Here is a 19929-nt window from a genome sequence, read left to right on the forward strand (position 1 = left end):
TATTTATAATTTAACTACATTTCCATGTATTATCTTTAATAATTCATTTATCATACGTAAATTTGTAATAAATATCTTACTCAAAGTAAAAATTTTTCTAACATAGAATAATCAAAAGCAATCACTTTATTGATAGTCTCAATATTAAACACACGTATAAAAATCATGTTAAATTAGTTTACACAATCAATAAGGTAACACTGGAATGAAATGTCACGATTTGTTTTTTAACACTTATTTTTTCTTTTAATCCCAAATAAAGTTCCAAATCAGCTACGAACACAACACACACCTACACTCGATACAATCGACACTCGTTCATACACACACACACACACACACACACACACACATATATATATTTATATTGGCTGTTATGATCGGTAACATACATCGTGTAGATTTTTACGTATACTTTTATCTTGAATTAATTCTCGGAAAAAACAAATTACGTATTCACAAGTCACGCCCAACCATTACAGTTATCAACATATGTACAATATACAGAAAATACTGTTCTTGAACACGAACATCATGTTTTTAAAGTCGATCGTCAAACCTTTTTGTTTTTAAATTTTATTTTTTAATACGTGCGCACGCATGCGACAAACACCGCCAGGACTAGCTCATTTGCGTATACCGACACACCTTGTCAAACCTTAAAAAGTACATATTATATGGAAAAAAAAAAAAAAAAACATAAATATACGAAGAGAGAAATCATACACCCAGTCCTCAAAAGTGCAAAGTACCTGCATTCGAGGACTCTTTATACAATCAGTGTCATAAAAGAGCACTCGCGGTAAGTAGTATCGACGCGCCAATATAATGACACATAGTTTCCCGATGAATCACCAAATGGGATAACCCACGCAGCCACACGCACACCTAAACAGAGTTAAAAGTCACACGAGAGGATCACCGGTCGCCGTCACGGTTGTCATCACCATTGGGGGTGAGAGTTGGCCGGGGTGTCCGTCCATGCGTCGGGGGGATCCACTGGTGGTTGGGGCCGTTCACGTGGGGTAGAGGCTGGTGAAGCTCGGTATCCTCCAGCTGACGGCCGCGAGGAGCGAGACGAGAAAGTTGCTCGCCAGAATCGCTGGGCTCAAGTTGCGCCGGTCCCCACCGTGCATCGCTGCGGGCTTCTCCTCCTCTGCAAAACGAAATTACAAGCTCGACTCGCCCCGCTTTTGCCAAAGGACCAGGGGCGAACCTATTTCGCATCCGCGATGCTTTGACTGCGCGGTAGAGGGATGGCCGTGACAAGCTGGTATTGGGGGGTTGTCCTTGTACGAGTTTCTATAAGCTCCCTACGTGTGTACGTTGGAGGGGTTGGTTTTCACGATGTACCGCTGTTTTAGTCAAATAACATTTTTTTTTTCGTATTCTACCGCACAAAGGAATGGGTAGTGGTTTTTTTGTTTCTGTAGGAACAAAGTGATGCTACAGGACACATAGTAGTAGGCTGTGACAGAAATACGAGGGACTCTTTTTTTTAGATATACTATACGTATAATTTATGAGCTTCTAATAGTTCAGGGATGGGTATCGTTTTTCGATGACTGCAGTCGATACATTCAATGTGGATGAATGCGAGTGTTTTTTTTTCTTTTTTTTTAATTCATTCGTATGAGGAGTGATTTGAGCATTATTTTAACAATTTTTCATGTAAATTCAAATGAGAATAAGAGGTCCAATTGTTTAATTTAGTTACAGCCAGTTGAGTATCATCTGTTAGTTGAATATCTATTTTTGAGAGACGGATAAATATAATATTTTTTTTTAATTCAAGAAATGCATTTATATGTATAAATCGTCCTAGAGCCACAAAGGTACAGCAATAGTAATTTAATTTGACAAATTTCAATTCAAAGTGTGTTTTACTTGTTTCGGACGAGACTTTTATATTCCGAATCTCGGAAATACCATAAATTCTTCGCAGTCATGGCATACTTATTGCGGACGTCCTGATGAAAGAAGCAGTTGGTTCAGGGTGGGGTGGAAAAAGCAGCTAGTTTGAACAATTTTTAATTTCCTAAACTGCGAGTATCTTGGCTTCTCGCGTCAATCCCCAAGATTCATTGAAACATTGAACTTTACGATAAAAAAAAAAAAAAAAAAAAAAATAAATAAATAAATAAATAAACCAAATTACTGGCCTTTTTTAAATTAGGTTTTCTTAAACCAACGATCGAATATTTTCATTGTTCAAGATCTTAATTTACTTGTTCCAAAATACGGCGTCATCAATCCTAACCAATCACACATGGAACAAACGGGCTTCGTCACGTCATCCATAAATCTTTGGTACTTTGATTTTTGAGGGCTTCGATTAGATTCTCCTAGAAAAGCTTAAGCCGGTGTCCAACAAACAGCGGATGGTCCACCATATGTATGTTTACGACAAACCAATGATAAACGGGAATCAACGTAATGGCGAGCTGAATGACAAGCGCAGAATCTCAAGAGATAAAACAAGTGCTCCAGCCAACAACTGCAATGTGCCCTGTGTACACTCGATAGTTACGTCGAAGCCATTTGAGATGACTCGAAACGAAAACAAAACGAATCCGACCCGCACTCCCGCCCTAATGGCTTTACCAGTCCGTGCTCATGGGAAGATACACACGTTGCGCATACAAAAGCATCATTAGTAATTCCGGGGTGTACTTCCGAGGAGGAAAACTCGATGAAGCTATTAACCGGAGCTGCGGAACGAGAAACAGAAAGTGAATGCTCGTAGGGCGGAAGGAAGACACGCGCGGACCAGTGAGTGATCGCGAAATTTTGCGCCAGGTGTTTCGGAGTCCGGTCACGAGCGCTGGCTGCTTTTTTTTTCGGCTACATTTTTTTTTTTTTTTTTTTTTTTTTTTTTATCTCCCTCAAGCAATTTTTCCATCCCCTCCCTCGGGATCGCCAAAGATGATGGAGGTTTTTTTTTCGTTCCTACTTTTCGGGCACGTAAAAGGAGTCAGCGGGGACGGTCGAGTACACCAATTGCTAAGTGACCGTTTGCCAATCTCGCGAAGGGTTTCGTTGGTTCCTTAGTTGGTTGAAGGTAGTGTTGTTGTTGTTGTTGTCTCGTTTATGAAATAATACTACGTTTCCTGGAAGTTGTATCGTTTTATAAATGAGAATTTATTGAAAAACGCTCCTCGTTGTGTGGAATTACGTGTGGATTTTTTTCAAAAGATATGGAGTTTATAAGATTGATCAAAACAGTGAGCTTTTCAATTGAAAAAAAAGTTGAGAAAACTGCAATTTTCGTTACTTTATATCGTTTAAGTATTTACGTTTCGGAAGTACGCATGTGAAATTTCAAGTTTGGATGTTTAGTAGGAAAAGTTTGCGACACGTACTTTTACGTTATTTTTTTTAACTTTTGTTCTTTCACAAGTGCACAAGTAGTTTATACACAGGGGCTTGCAAACTTTTTTACAAACACTGAGAACATGTACTTTACGTTGTTTTTTTAAAATTTGAACAGCAGTTTTATTGTGATTTGCGTTAAATCCAGAAAAAATGTTGTATCTATTACGAACTCCTATAATAAACCTACATAAATTAAACATAAAATTTGCATGTATTTATGTCTACTGCGAGTTATTCCCGTTGCTCTATGAAAAAATTTGTTAATTGCATCCATTCATATAATTAATATATTGTAGTCTATGAATTTGCTTCGTTACTATTACGTATTGTTTGTTAGTGACTTTATAATAACTATTTTGTGTGCAGTCGAAACATCGTGAACAAAAAAATAAATAAAAAATAAATAAATAAAAGACCAACTTATTTATATTATGATGAATGGAAGTATGTATTTAACAATGTGGTCATAATACTGCTGTCTCAGAGAAAAAAAGTGTAAACACCACTAAAATAACATTGCACTTACGTTTTACTTTTTTGGGACTGCAGGATAATGCTAGTATGGAGTGATACGCAGACTATATGGAGCACTAGTGAAACCAACTACTAATTTTTAATTAGACTTTCTGATTCCACATTGATGATCTGTTATTATGAATTCGATCTAGTTCGTAAAAGTTTTCAATTTAAACTTCTTTTTTTTTTACCCCTCGAAAGTAAAAGTTGAGAGAAGCCAACTTGTTGAATGACAACATTGGCGATGATGAAAACAATACCGTTAGTTACTCGGCACTTTGGGTGTCGTGGGGGTGCAATTAACACCAGATTATTTCGCGCGTTTGAGTAAGTCACGCTCCAGATGCCTGTCCGGGTCGGGTAACAACGCGTGCGTTCCATGCAGGCTTACGGCCAAACTTATATATATATTATACCTTTGAACCGAGATTTTCAAGTGCAGCAGTTTCAAAACAAATTTATAATTACTTCCGCGCTTTCATTAAAAATTTCCAGCGTAGCTCTTTTTCCAACGTTGGGATGTTTCATGGGGTCGTGGAGGAATATCTTACGCACCAGAGTTCTCGAGTGCAATTTTAATTAGTGTTTGATTAAAAAAATCTTTAAAACAAAGCCGTCACATGTGAATAACGATGATGTTTTCCCCAGTTTGGACGTGTAGTGAGAACTCAGCAGGAAAATTCATTCAAGGAAAAAGTCACGAACCAAGAGAGAATTTGATTTTTCGGGCAAACCTACGGCTGGATGGGAAAAAAAAAGAAAAAAAAAACGTTTATAGATTTTGGTGGATTTCTCAGCTATCAATCAATTTTTCTAAAGCATTATACGTTAGCTGGCCACTGAAATTCTCGTACTGTGTTACCACGTACCCTCGATCACGTGGACCATGACGTAGGCCTCGCGAGCGTTGCTGGGCGCGCAAGTGTAGTTTCCCCCGTGGCCCAGCTGGGTCTTTTCGACCTCGAGGACCGAGCCGGCCTTGGTGAGCTCGACCCTGACCCCGGGCTCGGAGTCGTAGTTGATCATCCTCGCGTTCCTGTACCAGAATACGTAGAGCGGCGTCTCGGTCGCTGACATGAGCTTGCACTCGAGCCGTAAATTCGAGCCCTGCTTGACGTGGAGGTCCGGGGCTCCTGGTATTATCGAGTAGGCGTCGGTCACGCTCAGCCGCACGAAGTACTGCTGGACGGGGTGTGTCGTCACCTGTGCAGACACACAAGAGCGATTAGGTCGATTTGTCTTCGTTATACACTGCTATGCTGCCGCTACTGCTTGGTGTGCGTTTTTGCGGTAGTGGTGTACGTGGATAGGTGCAGTGATGGAGTGTGCATGGGTGAGGTGCGCTTCCGGACTCTGTAGGGTTGATTGTTCGCGCGCTCAGTGATTTGGGAATAAGCCGTGCTCGGGACAAATGATACGGAGCTCACGCGTGCCCCTGATTATTCGCGCTTCGAGCTGACGTATTCCTTTACTTGCTTTTCTTGACTGGGACTCGCGTTGAGGCGCGGAGTGTTTATTTATGGACGCCATCAGTATTTTCAGAATTTTTCATACCTTACAAACACCTTGGATTATAATTTTATTACTCAATCAAGTACAACGTACTTCATAGTAATTTTGAATAAAATGCATCGAAGGATTTTTCATTGTCAATAAACTTGCTACAAAAAAAAGTTTCGAGTATTTTGGTTAACGTACTTTATTTCAATTATACTATTTCAAGTTAAACATTTTAATCGAAAAAAGTGTGAGTATATTTGCGTTTTATCAAGTTGTTTGAAACAAATTATTTTCAGTTTGGATAAGAGTAATTTAAATAAATTATAAATGGCATCTCAACTTCATAGCATTAACTAAAATAAATTAATATTTAACACAATTTGAGATTATGTAAATAAATAAATAAATGTAATTTTAAGATAAATTTAAATTATTTACCGTCGCTATAAGACTGGTTTGCAATCAATTTCATTGGATAAATTTTGGCAAAATATTGAGTTTTCTGATTTGCGACGGCCTATTGGCTGTAACGCTTGCAATTGTAATGAATAAATCAAGAAGCTAATATATCAATGTTTGAACAAATGAGACACCACCACACATTTCCATTGGCCTATGTCTGATCATTATAATCACGCGTTACTATAGTTGGATGTCCGTTGAGCCACAGTAGTAATGTATGAGTTTGGTCAGACATTCGTAAATTCATCAGTATTGAGGGGAGGAGTGGGCTGGGGATTTGAGCATCTATATATATGTTTATGTATTTATACAACATGCTTATTGATGAACCAAAGTAATATTATACTGAGCTCATGTTATTATGTTTAATTGTGATTTTTAAATAATTTTAATCTTTGAAAGGTACAACAATGTAATTGCTTCGTCAAAACTATTCTTTGAAAAATTGTCAATGTTCAGACCTTTAAGTTATTATTCCTTTTTGTAGTGAATCTTTTTATCAATTAACAATAGATTAAAATATCTTGAAATTGATTTTGTTAAAAAAATATTTTACTTTCCAGTCAAAAAATAGTGAAATTCGTATACATACTATGGAAGAAAGTAAAGAATCCTTAGATCTCACATTTCCTTTGGCCATAGACAACACTTTCTGAGATCTGAGATATTCTGTACTTTTATTTTGCTTTGTAGATGTGTAATCCACTATTTACTTTCTCACAGTTGCTTAAAAGAGTAATTTTGTTTATACCGTATACTTTTTTATATTAATTTCTCAATTTCCAATAAAAAAATACTTATCATCATTTTTAGTTAAACTTTTTGTTTCTCAACGTGGCATTAATTATTACCTTCAGAGTAGAAAGGAATCCCTTTAAGCTCTTCAAATTTGCAATTTATTAGGCTATTAATGAGTAATAAAATTTTTTTTCTTCAGAAAATTCATAGAAGATAATGGATAGACCAAACGTTGTATCTTTATATGGATTTTACTTAATGCTTGTTAGGGCAAACCTATTTGTTTAACATGATTTTAAATAAAATATATTGCTGACTTGTTGAGATAAAATTTTTTTGTAAAAATTAGAAACAAAAATAAATAAAAGATTAAGTTACATTTTTCGTCCATGCAATAAACCTTATTAAATAATTAAAAAAATAGGTTCTGAATATCAAAATTAGTTTTAACCATAAAAAGATTTATCTCATGTGAAAACTATAAGTTATTTTCAATTTTACCAATTTTTTGTGATAAGCAAAAAAAAAAAAAACTTTTAAGAAAAAAATAGTAATGTAAGTGTACTCAAATTGAAAAAAAAAATCAATTGATATCCTCGGTAATTTCCATAATACATCAATCACAGTTTATGCAAAAAATGTAATATAAATAACAGTCACTTGTAGTTAGAACTCACAAAAAAATACTGGAAAGAAAAAAACTTAAACAGACAAGATGATGAAAAAAAAAAAAAAAAAAAAAAAAAAATGAGAAACCAAAAAAACAGCTAACCACAACAGTGACAGTAATAAAACCAAAAACGAACACACGCTCACCTGGCATTCGTATAGCCCAGCATCTTCATGGGTGACCTTTTGTATAAGCAACGACCACTCGGAGTTCACATGCTTATGCACCATAAATCTCTTGTCCACCGAGTGAGTGTCCTGGCCGACAGTAAGCAATTGCCTGTCCCTGCGCCGTACCCACGTGACCTGCAACAGAAGTCAAGGCGCAACGTTCAACAAACAAACAAAAGCCAACAAAACAATCTCACTTCCTCCCTCTTCGCTACCCATATACACACGAGCACACAATGTCACGTTTACGTGAGCATGGCTTCCCACCCTCACCCTCTCCAACTATTCTCTAGTTACCGGTATCGTTGCATCAACTTCAGACTCTTGTAATAAACTTTTCTAATTTAGAAGAGTTGGCCATTGAATATGGGCTTTATGATGCATGGTCGTATTACGTGCATGTAACTCGCCCCAAAGATGCTTACGTAAGGAAAGTTGGGAAAATTTAATATACCGTCGTAGTGATCACTTGTTATTCACAAAGAAGCGAATATTGTTGTTCAAGTATAAGATATTTTTTTTTTTTTTTCAATCAAGACAAAACAAGAACGAATAATTTATATCAACTACCCGAAAAACTCATAGTATTCATAAAATAATTTTCAATTGTTGCTTTTTTTAGTACGCGGTCAATTAGTAGAAGAAATAAACTCATAACAATTAAAACGCATTGATGTTTGCTGTGGCAATGTTAGTATTATTTGTCTTTCTGTTGAACTCCAAACAAAACCAGCGTATACATTAGCACACCGAGATTCGCTTTTCTTATACGCTAAATATTAAAATGTGCTCTTGTGCATCTGCTTATTTGACCAATGAGAGCTGATGGCTAACCGAATATTTTTTTTTTTTTTGTATTCATGTTAAAAAATGGGAAGCTGTGACCCTTACCAGTTGGGAGGACTTGAGCCCTCCCTGCCCTCATTTTGAGCAACCCCTAAAGTTAGATGGCAGCAGTACAAGGTGATTGCTTTTGAGTGAAATCAAACTTAGATTCCCGCGTCATCGTGTCGGGGGCCCAGATCGTTACCCGCATTTAGACTAGTAAATTCAAGCTGGAGCAGTTCCAAATTTTATTCAAAACGCTTGGATCCGACTAATTTTTATTGAAAATACATTATTTTAAAAGTAATTTAATATGCAATTGTAATTGTCAAAAATAATTTGGTCTAATACAAATGTATTTTAACAAATTGTTTGAAATGCTTTAGTAATGAAAATAATGCATTTTAATTACAAATAAATTTCATTGAATGAAATATTTAAAATATTTTAATTTAAATATTGTATTTCGCTTTTTTCTGTTTAAATACCAATGTATTGAAATTTTTTTATTTGAAATAAAATGTCTGAAACATTTTATTTCAAATAACGTAAAAAGCACACCAACATTTTAAATAGTTAAAATGTTTCGATTAAATAAAATATTTGTTACGTTATTTCATTTTAGCTACAATTTCAGATGCGATAATAGAATAGATATAGTAATTCACCAAAATCTTCAATCGAATATTCCTTTTAACGACGAGAAAACAAGTTTTAAAATAAACTGACTTTTAGCAGCAGACGAGAAATAACGAAAGCTATTTTTTTTTGGCAACAAAAGGTAGGTATAAAACTGCCGTCGAAACGAGTGAAAGCACGATAACGAGCTTCGAACATTTTTTCGAGACTGAATGAAACAGCAAATCACTCGTTACGCGAGCTTTATGCAAACGTTTGCCGAGCGGAAAATTGAAAAATAATCCGTTGGTAATCCTATTACTACGCGGCATCAATTGAATAAAATGAAAAAAAGCCCCCTCGAATGTATTTATATACGAGACAGGATCATTTTTAATGAAGCCGCATACGGAAAAACCATAAACCATCAGGGGTGGCTCACCAACTCCGCTCTGAAAAATATTTAGCGACGAAGGCTATTCCGATCGATTACCGGGTATCCCGCCCCAATTGATTTAGATGCACGGCGGTATAATTATTAAATTAGGCAAAAAACGAGAGAGGAGAGAGAAAACACGGGCGAGCGAGCATTGTCTCATCGCTCGGACAAAGCCGCGAATCGATAAAAGCTTCGTGCTGTGTGCACGCACTCCCGAGAGCAGGCGCGGGGTCCAGAGCTCGTTATTAATTTTGTTTACGCTCTCCCCGCGAGGCTGGACAAAATTCAGAAAGAGAGGGGGGGAGGGCAAACAAATTGATACATGGAACGTGAAATTTTGCTCGTTTCGTGTGTCATTGGGTGCAATCCCTAAGCCTCCGGTGATTTCTGATGGGGCGGTCCTGCGACATTCCCGCAAAGTTATGCTCGATTTGTAAATTCCTGCGTGAGGTAGGCGGGTTTATGCGGATTTTCGGAGCAGCGAGTCATTGTTGATTATTGGGGCGAGCGTGGCCTCACTGTTGTACTGTTGTTGTCGTTGTTTCGGTGCGCTGGAAAAATTCGAGGGAGGAATTAATGAATGTTCGGTTTTGCTTGGCTCGTAGCTTGTCATTTTCAATTCGATGCCACTCTCGTTTTCTCCGGTTACACAGATTTTCGTATTCGTTAATAATCATACTGTTGGACTCTCATGTCATCTCCTTTGTCGAATCGAATTATATCTTGATTCATTTGACGCACCCTCAAAGTTTTATTGAGACCATATAATTCGTTTTAAAAAACAATTTAGTTTTTTTATCCGATGAAAGGTATTTGGAATATTATTCTTACTGAGACGCAATGCTGATTATTATCATCAGCTCCTGCTTATGAGGAGCCTCGACTGGAATCGTCTGAAATGTTGCAATCACGAGAACTCCTTCCATTCAAGGATGTTCACCCCAGTTAGTGGGGGAGGGCTGGTAATTGTTTTGCAGGTAAGGATAATTTTTACATGTTTACGCATACTCGACCTTTTTTTTTACTTTATCGATAAACCAACTTGCGGATCCATTTGAAAATTCAACGTAATAAGTATTTATTTAAAAGTATTTTATGATGAAAAAAAAAATTTGGAGAACTCCCTTATTACATCATTCCATTACAGATGCAATTTTACACATAATTCTTCCATGAGGTTGCACGTTTAATTGAGATTTTTTTTAAATTAAATATGTAAAAAATAGTAAAGAGAAACGATCCAAAAATGTTGTGGGGGGTATTTTTATGGTGTATAACAAATGTGCACCTTCAAAGACTCAACAATATCCACTAGAAAAATGTGTGTGTGATAAACCTTCTGAATAACGATGCATCAAAGACCTATTTGAGGCCTATTTCAACTTGAACAATCAATTGTACTTCATCCATCTCTGGCCTATAAACACAGTCCGGGTCGCCAAATCCAAAACATCCCAGCACATATTATTTTTCCAACACGTTCCAAAAGTCTCTTGTACCATCTCATCGCGTACGATTTTTGTTTCGAGGCACCCGATAGCCCAGCCCGCAAAATCAACAATCACGCCTGCAAACATTGTCGAATCAATCAAAGCAAACATCGGCCGCAAGCAAGGGGCAAGGCAGTCGGTGCAAACTTTGAAACTCGGAGCGGTGCAGCTGGCGTGCAGCACGTCTGCACCGGTCCAATATCCCGGGAGGGTAAAAAAAAAGGAGAGTTCGAGGAAAGGAGAATGGATGAGCTGGGGGAGAGGGCCCTGGGAAGCCAGAGACTGTGTGTAGGCGCAAGCGTGTCGTTGTATAGCTGGGAAACGAGGAACGCGCTGGCGACGACGACGAATTGCCAAAGTCGAGAGGAAACGAGTCTCCTTTTCTCTTCCCTCGAGCTAAGAGTATACGCATGTAGAGTCGTGAAAGGGATTGAGCGAAAAGAAAAAAAAAGAAAAAATGCGGAGGAGATTGAAAGGAACGGAGACAAACCATATTTGAGAAGGAGATGAAGCGAAAAAGGGATTTTGGAGTATCAGGACTGAGTGATGGATTTTTTGGAATTTCCGATGGGACTTTGAGAGTCGTTAGGCTATTACGTGTACCCAGATGATGGGAAATGCTATACTTGTCAAAGTACTGATAATAATCAGTGGCATTAGGCGTTACGAGAAATGATTAGCCACAGTGGAGGACATTGTAATAAGCAGTTTTGAGATTTAATTAATTTGTGATAAGCAATGATAAGAAGTAGTGAAGCAGTTGCAAGAAGTAGTAAAATATGATGATAGAAATCATGTATGTTTTTTGTATTTGCTCAATAGTCTCATCCACTGGATATACGTTATGTTTAATCTTATGGTTTGAATGAGAAACAAGTAAGTAAACAATAACAGTTAACAGTAGTTATGAATGTGTTCAGCTGAGTAAATGTTCAGCTGACTATTTGTTTAAGCTCAAATTTTTTGCGTTGCTTCGATTTTATGTTTGATCGCTGATAAGGTTCCACCAGAGGGGTCCCAAATTGTACAACTCTAAAAAAAAAAAAAAAAAAGATATTCACGAACGTACATTTTAAAGTCGTCACTTTAGGCCTCAGTGAAGTGGAAAAAAGTTCAAGATCTCGAAGGAATGCACATTTTTATCATCTATGTCAAGTAACCAACTGTTTTATTCATACCTTCAAGTTCAAAAACTCGAAAGGAGTTACTGACAAACATTTACCTGACTTGGAAATTACTTATACCAATGGGCGTAACAGATTCATCAAATCATAATTCATTATTAAGCTTTTTTTCATTCGATGTTTCGTTGATCTTTGACAGAAAGCTCGAAACTAATTGGTGCAGAAAAAATCAATGACACATATGATCCAGCCAACGGAAATTTTCATACGTTAACTTTGATTTGAAAGTAATAGCTAGGCCATATTGACCACCATCCACGTTATGATCAGTCATTATATACACCCTATCTACACGTCCTTCATTCAATGGGAACAGAGGGTTGAACCAAGTTTTCAATAACCTCCTCTAATATAAACTAGAAATAACGGCCAGAAAATGAGTCCAACGAACTCTACGCTTCGCACTCCTTCGTCCGCATCGGACGGTAATGAACAAACGAAGCCTTTTAATCCAAGAATCCGTGCCGTTGGGAGTAGAAATGCAATTTGTCAACGTCGAGCCAAGGAAGAATAAGCCAGAAAGAGAAGAAGAAATGACGAAGATCCATCTTCCAGCGGCACCATGTACCACGTGATATTACCGGAAGATCTTGTAGCCCTCCTCTACTGTCGAATCCAATGTGGCTAGACGGCACGTGTGTACTCGGGATTTTCTTCATCTCGGGTGGGAAGGCCAGAAGTTGCTACTTTGGTCGAGGGAAACGGCGAGTCCACGTGACGAGAGAGAAAGAGCGATCCACGCGCTGATGTAGTTTACCTTAATCAGCGGAAAGTTGTGCTCTGGAATCCTCCGGCCACCTATACCTAGTCGCTTCTAACTCACCGGTGAAGTAACTATGCCCCCGGAGTAGATAGTAGATGGATAAAGGGAGGGAGGGACGTGAAAGGGGTCGGGTAGTTTCTTGGGCTCTTTGGAACAGAAGTCGGTTTAGAGAAGGGTGGGGGTGGGGTAGAGCTAAGCCTGGTGGAGGGGCTCGAAGGTAAATTCTAAGAGGATACGTAGCCGGTTGTTCTCCGCACAATAGCCGAGTGGGAGGGATCCGGCTTGTCCTGAATAAAGATGACAAGAAAGATGACGGGTGACTCGCCGAAACTGCTTGCCGGAGATAAGTGACTTTATCTAACGAGTAAGGGGAGCTCTCGGGTGTCGTAATTGTAAGAGCTGCAGCTGTTTGAAACTCGAGCGAGAAGCCAAAGAATGGTGTAGACGGGCGAGGTCCTCTGGAAGGGGAACCTAGTAACTTGGGGGTGTGGGATTGTAATCGCGTTCGGATTCGTTGAACGGGAGGGGTTGATTCACTCGTACGGATTGTTTGGATTGCCAGGAAGAAACGGGTGGTTTGGGTCTTCATTGTTTTCTGGATTTTGTTTTTCTAGTGTATTTTTTATTTTTTTTTTTTTTCTCATCGAAATAGTTGTGGATTCCGTCGCATGAGCCAGAGCGAGCTTCGAGGATGCGTGCCAAGTCGCGTGCTGTGCGCACTGCAATTAGATGAATTCTCCAGGGATAAATTACGAATTTACGTGACTTTGGAATAATGGTACTGATGTTCCGGCTGAATTTATTTCGAGGATTTATATCGTCTATTATGCAGGGGGTGGTCGTAAATTAAGCATTACGCCCAAAAATGACCTTTTCGAATTTGCATATAATACGCGTGAACGAGGAATTCTGGATGCCATTTTCAAATACAATTCTTTCACTCGGTTCATAACAACATTCGGGTAACATTACTCAAAAAAATCGGCTGTTTCTATCACTTTTTTGTCTCGCACGTCCATTGATTACACGTTGAAGATTGTAACGTTAGCACTGAGCGATCGATTACCTCAAAATGTCCATACCAAACACCACTCAATACTTAATATTCTCTTTTTCCAGAATTCTCTATGTAACTACGTGTAATTTATAAACGACTTTTCTCTTAACTATTGCTGCAGTCAATTGTCCTAGACAGAAAAAACCACGTAAAATCATGTGGTTGTTACGTATCAGTAAATGAGTACCATTTGTACCGTCCATAATATATAAGTATACATTTTTTCTTCATCAAACCCTTGTCTCCCCGTACGCGCAATTCCCAAGAAGTACTCCCCTCAGTCCTGTAAAGCAATGAACACACACCTAATTGAGAGAGCACATAGTCCCCAATCCCCGTTGCTTCTTCTCTTTCACTTTCTCCCGCCGCTTAATCCCCAGGAACGAAAATCGCCGGTGGGATCGCCCGCGACCTTTCCTTCTCCCCCAGGTGCTTGTAATATTACGTGCGCTATCTCGTGGAAATCCCAGCCAACCGCCCTGGGCTTATTAATTAGAAACAAAAAGTGCCGGCATCAGTCGCTGATCCACACCTCGTCGCCGAGTTATACGGTACACACGACACACGTGCCTCTTGTACATTGTGCTCGTCGAAGGAGGAAAGAACCCCAGCTCTCGTCTTTAATTCCTTGGCGAGGAAGGAAAAAAAAAAAAAAAAAGAAAAGAGGGTGAGAGATAAAAAGACGACGACGACGACGTCTCTTTTGTTCGCCCGAGTGACGCTACACACTGCTTCTTCTTAACGGGCAAGTGTCATCGAGGGTGTAATTGAGTTACGCCGCGGGACTTAATCCCCGATTATGCAGTGCAAAAGTGTCGCGGTAAGCGAATGTGAGTTTGAAAATGAAAAGAGACCGGGGGGAGGTTACATGCATGAGGGAAGGGAAGAGGGCTGGCACGCGAGGGAATGAAAGAGTCTTACGTGGGGATTAACTCGCTGCTGGTACTAGAAGCCGAGTGGGGGGATAATTTTCTTGGACGAGTCCGCCCTTATCTTCCCCAACCCCCGTGTAAGAGCAAAGTTTCATGGTTGCTGTAGAGATTAGGATTTCGAGGGGGAGGAGGAGGAAGACTTTCGTTTCATCGGTCGTGATTGCTTGGCTTTTAGATGGCTGATGCACAGCGTGACATTTTTTTTGTGATTTCTCAAGGACTTTGGTTTACCACTCGGTTCGGGGGTACTTTACGCAACCGATATTTTATACTTTGGTGGTTTTGACTTTCCAAAAGCGGGACGTACATATTATACGTGCAGTAAATAACCCTGTGTGTGTAATAAATGCATTAACGCTTTGGCAGGAGATATATTGAATTTGAACGTCGCAAATTAATTACCAGGGGAGGCTACGTGGTATGCGTGAGATTAAATTTTTATTGAATATTAACCTCATTATTTATATTGGCGAAATATGTTTCAGCTCGACTAACCATGTTTTAACGGTGGCCAATAAAATACACGTAAAACATCGGAGATGCAGTACCATCAATGGATGTCTTGACTTTAATTATACCCAAATAAGTTTGTTCTTCATTTTATGAGTCAATCCATTATAGTAAACTCGTAATAGTTTAGTTATTTGATTTCAATATCTAGGATTTCATTTACTGTAATATGCACTGTAAAATCCAAGCATGTAGTCGAAATTTCTGTTTTTTATATTATGCATTATAGTTTTGATAAACTTTTTAAGAAAAACCCAATAAATTCTTCGTAAAATATTTCACCTATTCTATTAAACTAAACAATTTTTTTTTTCCAACGATTGACATAAGAAGGCTGTAGATAGTACAACATTTCTGTCACAGATGTTACACACTTGTGAATGTTTTTTCACTTCACAGTTTTCCTACATTGGTTTTTTCCATTCAAAAGTATCCAGCTTAGTATAATTGGTTAACCACTTGGTGCACCGTAGATTTGGTTGTTTTTAACACACTTGGATTTCCAGTGTAAGACCAAGTTTTTTTTCCTAATAAATACCAGTAAATAAGTATGAAAAATAATTTATCCTTCATCGGTTTGCGATTTTTTCAAGATTCAGTTTCCAAAAAATCGTTTAACAAGTATTTATTAATGTCTTTGATGATTGCAAAACAACACAGAGGAGTAAAAAAGGAAAATCATGAAACAAAAAAAGTCCTTTTGCTTCAAGCCTCCGTTAGGCCGTAGTTCTTCATTATTTCCTGCGACACAGTACATCTCTCCGACGCCGAGTTCAAAGTTTATAATTGATTGCGTTCGTGATTGTTTCCGAGGGCACCCCGACAAATTCCCGCTCGTCTTGATTGCCGATTTTGTGGCTCCCGGTTGCTCGTTCGCTTCGTTTTCTCTCAATGTCGTGGCTCGCAATCACTCGCACCCACTGTTCGTTCGAATAACAAAACAGCCCGTTTCGAGCTCTCTTGTGTGTGCTTGTTGTATGTGCGTATCGCGGACGCTTTTTTTTTTTTTTTTTTTTATAAAGAGTGGTAAAAATAAAAGTGCTTTGTCGAGCTCGTTGTTCTCGTTGTAACGAATGGAAAAAGTTGCACAGGTTTTAGTTGGAATGGAAAAAATGAAACTGCGGAGCTTTTATCAAAGTTTACATATTGCGAATGCGAATCGACGCGTGAATGACAGTTACTCTCTTTATCAAAGCTGCAAGTGTACAGCTAGAAAAATAAAGAAAATATTTTTCTTTTTGAACGAGTGAAACTTTTTGTACGTTATAAGAAAATTAACATTTAAATGAGAAGGTAAATGTAGAACTCATTTGGGTGTCTTATGATTTCTTAGCACTTCTGTGATTGGAGTATATAATTTTACAACCAATTGTGTGTTTCACTTTTTGATGCCTTTTTTCCAAAACAAGGTCTTACTATTTAAAATAGTGCAAACTTTAATTTATTTAAATTATAATATTTCCACTTTTTTGTCTGTGCACATGTATAATTTAAAGGTGATTTTTCATAATATTCAAGTTGTGAGTTAAAAACTAGAAAAATAGTTTAAATTTCAACTTTTGAATTGGTGGAAATTTTAATATGTAAAAAGGTTAAACGTCCAATAACGATATTTTGTTCACCCGTACATTTTATGGTTTGTTGGCTCACTTAAAAAGTACATACTTGTATGCACTACGTTGTATTTTATTGTTGTGATATTTTTTAATGATACTGATTCCTTTTGTAGTACAAAAAGTACAAAAATTAACTTCCAACTGTATCATCTCATGGGGAACTATTTAATTTCGTAACATTACACGAGGATATTGATGCTGCAGAATGAAATATCATGTCCAACTCGAGCACCAAGTTTAGTTGTTGGCAAAATATTACAAGTTTTATCAATTTTATATTATTATTAAACACGTTGTTGAAATAATGTAAAAAGTGATCGAAGAATCCCAGCTATGCACGTGCAGTCGAAAGGAAGAAAAAGTGGGTAAAGTGTATCGAGTTTTATTTAAAAGGTCTAAAAATACACGCCGGAATATAGGAGGTCGCTGCAGAGGTGGGCTTCTTCTTTTTCATGGTTTTCTGAATAGACGTGCTTGAAAAACATCACGCGGCTATATCTGTACCTGAGGAAGCGCGAGTAATTCAATATTTTATCTCGAATCTGAGAGCGTCGCGTACTCTTCAACTAGTGGTTTTCGCAAGATCTTTGATGCGATATCTTCGGCAGTGATTCGGGCCAGTTACTCGACCTAAGTGGTAAAGTTTTTTTTTCACGCGGAGTGGGTAAGTATTGGTTTGCTAGTACGCGACAAGTTTGAGGTAAAAAAAGGAAATCTTGCATCATCGACTTGCCGTTTTGCAATAAATTTTAGAGTTACTTTTCCCAAACTTCAACGCTCCCAGCGATGTAATCGTCCCCCCGAGTACCGATCGGATTAACGATAATTGCTACTTTTATCAGAAAGTAATAGCCGCTTTAATCTTCGCTGATAATCTTCTAACGACACGGCCTGGGGCGAGTGCTAATATATACCCGTGCAACGTCCCTTTAATTTTTAGTTCTACTAATATGTTTTATATTAATTTAATTTTTCATCAATAACTTTAATAGAGTTTTACAAGCGTTTTAAGTCATATTTACAGAAAATTGAAATAATTATAATTATTATCTGTAATCCTTGTTATTTGCAATTGATGATTGTATTTTTTCATCTTTCATTTCAATTTTATAATATAATTTTATTCCTCAGTCCTTAAGATTACTTCAAGATAATTGATACACATCGGCAAAAAAGACAATAGTTTTCCAAATTTCTATGGGAGAGAAAACACACAGGTCGAGTAGTTTTCAGTACGAAAATAAATATTGAGTCATAAAAGAGGTAACTATTTGCAAAATGTGCGACCGAAAGTGAAAAAAAAGCGTCAAAGTAGAGTCCATTGACGATAATTATCGTTAAGTATTAAAATAAACGATGAAGAAATACAATCATCAATTGCAAATAACAAGGATTACAGATAATAATTATAATTGTTTCAATTGTCTTCCCTAAACCGATTTCTTCGGATAATGACAAACTCCGCTACTGCTTCGAGCCCCATGTCACCCATGCTCCAGCTGGCATTTTTTCATCTTCCATATCAACCAAACGCCAATAAGAATCGCGCCCTCGCAACCCCATGCAGAAGTATCCGAACCTTATCTAAAATTTCCAAAGTAAGCAAGCCAAGTTTTCTCGTTTCCTCGCTTGCGAGCCGAAACAAACCAATTCCGAACAATATCTCGGAATCATTCCCCGGCAGGAGTCACGCTATCCTCCCCCCAACTGCGACCACCACTGCACAACCACGTGTGTATGCATAATGCATGCAATTTCCAGGTGGAACAGTGGAATCGAAAACGATCCCGCTCCACCCCCGAGGACATCGAAACAAAACTTCCCCCCTTCCCCTAGACATCGTCCAAAATGAAGAAATTCCAAGACTGGGTCTCGTTCCAGGCCATCCGTGGATGATGGCGCGAAAGTATCGTCAACGCGCGAATCGGGGCAGCCAATGGGACTGGGAGTTCTTTCTGGATTTCAGTCATGCCGGAAGCAGCGCAGCCCTGTACTGCCAGCCTTTATCTCTTCTACGCGCCTCTTTCTTATATACACCGACACCCCTTGTGTACGGATATATCCGTGGGCCAGTTGTAACCAACGGCTTTTCTCGACTTCCTTGCGAGACACAACGTATAATATACTCTCTGTATGTATACCTATATACGTTCGAGCACACTTTGCTAGTTCACAAAAGAGGCGAGTGTAAGAGAAAGTCAGGCGGAAGTCATCTTTTATTCATGCGTGTCCTTCGCGTTCTTCTCCTGCAGGCGATGCAGCAACAGTAATGTCACTGCTCCTGCACGTGTGCTCCCTTTAACATATATATACGTATGTGCACGTGCGCGGGCACACACACACACTGGGATTTTTCTTTACCTGCTGGTGCGCCTTTGCCTGCAGGGGCCGAATTCTTAAAATCGTTCGGCTCGATAAGTGACGCTCTAAATCATCATCTTATGTGTACGGATACCTGTACATCGTTCAACTTGACGTATACATACGCGTGTTACGGATGGAAACCTGTGTATATTTAAATGGTTGAATCACGCGACATTCTTTATGATGTTTACGATTATTTGCTTGCTGCAAGAGCATCAGTTTTACATGGTTGGAAGTTTGTTTGCATGGATGAGAAATTAAAATTTTTATTTTATTTAAATCGCTAAGGATGTTAGTTTGAGTGAAACTGTGAGATTACGACGGATTATGAGGCTGCACGGTCATACACGAATAAATGATTCTTATTTTAAAAGATGATTGCCACGTGACTGAAGCCATTTTATTTGCTGTGTGATTGGTTGAAACAGTGTATTGATGGGCGGGATTTTTTTAAAGATCGATTGCATTCAATTGCAGAAGATACAGAAGTTACATAACGCTGACAATTTTTCTGAAATTTTCCTTAAAATTATTTAATTTCAATTTTGTTGTGCAAAAGTATCGTTGTTCAATAAAATGTTTATTAATTAAGAGATCATTTTTAGAAACTGACCATTTTAAAACGGATGATTTTAACGACCAAGAAATCGATTTAAGAACCACAGGATAAACTAAAGTTGATTATAGTACAGTTTGATGG

The 19929-nt window shown here is 38.2% G+C and overlaps 1 protein-coding gene across 1 annotated transcript in view; it reads right to left on the bottom strand.

Moving 5' to 3' along the window:
* Positions 1-715: 715 nt before the first annotated feature.
* The window catches only part of LOC106644755 (zwei Ig domain protein zig-8), a 146914-nt gene continuing 127700 nt past the window's right edge, over positions 716-19929 (bottom strand). The window contains exons 4-6 of the mRNA XM_014360409.2: positions 7408-7566; positions 4761-5094; positions 716-1156 (exon numbers count right to left, since the gene is read on the bottom strand). Of these exons, the coding sequence (XP_014215895.1) occupies positions 1017-1156; positions 4761-5094; positions 7408-7566 (633 nt within the window). The 3' untranslated portion in view covers positions 716-1016. The remainder of the gene's footprint in view (positions 1157-4760; positions 5095-7407; positions 7567-19929) is intronic.

This window comes from Copidosoma floridanum, unplaced genomic scaffold (genome assembly GCF_036245765.1).
Source record: "Copidosoma floridanum isolate Cflo_tuat_1 unplaced genomic scaffold, Cflo_Japanese_pri ptg000006l, whole genome shotgun sequence".
NCBI lineage: Eukaryota > Metazoa > Arthropoda > Insecta > Hymenoptera > Encyrtidae > Copidosoma > Copidosoma floridanum.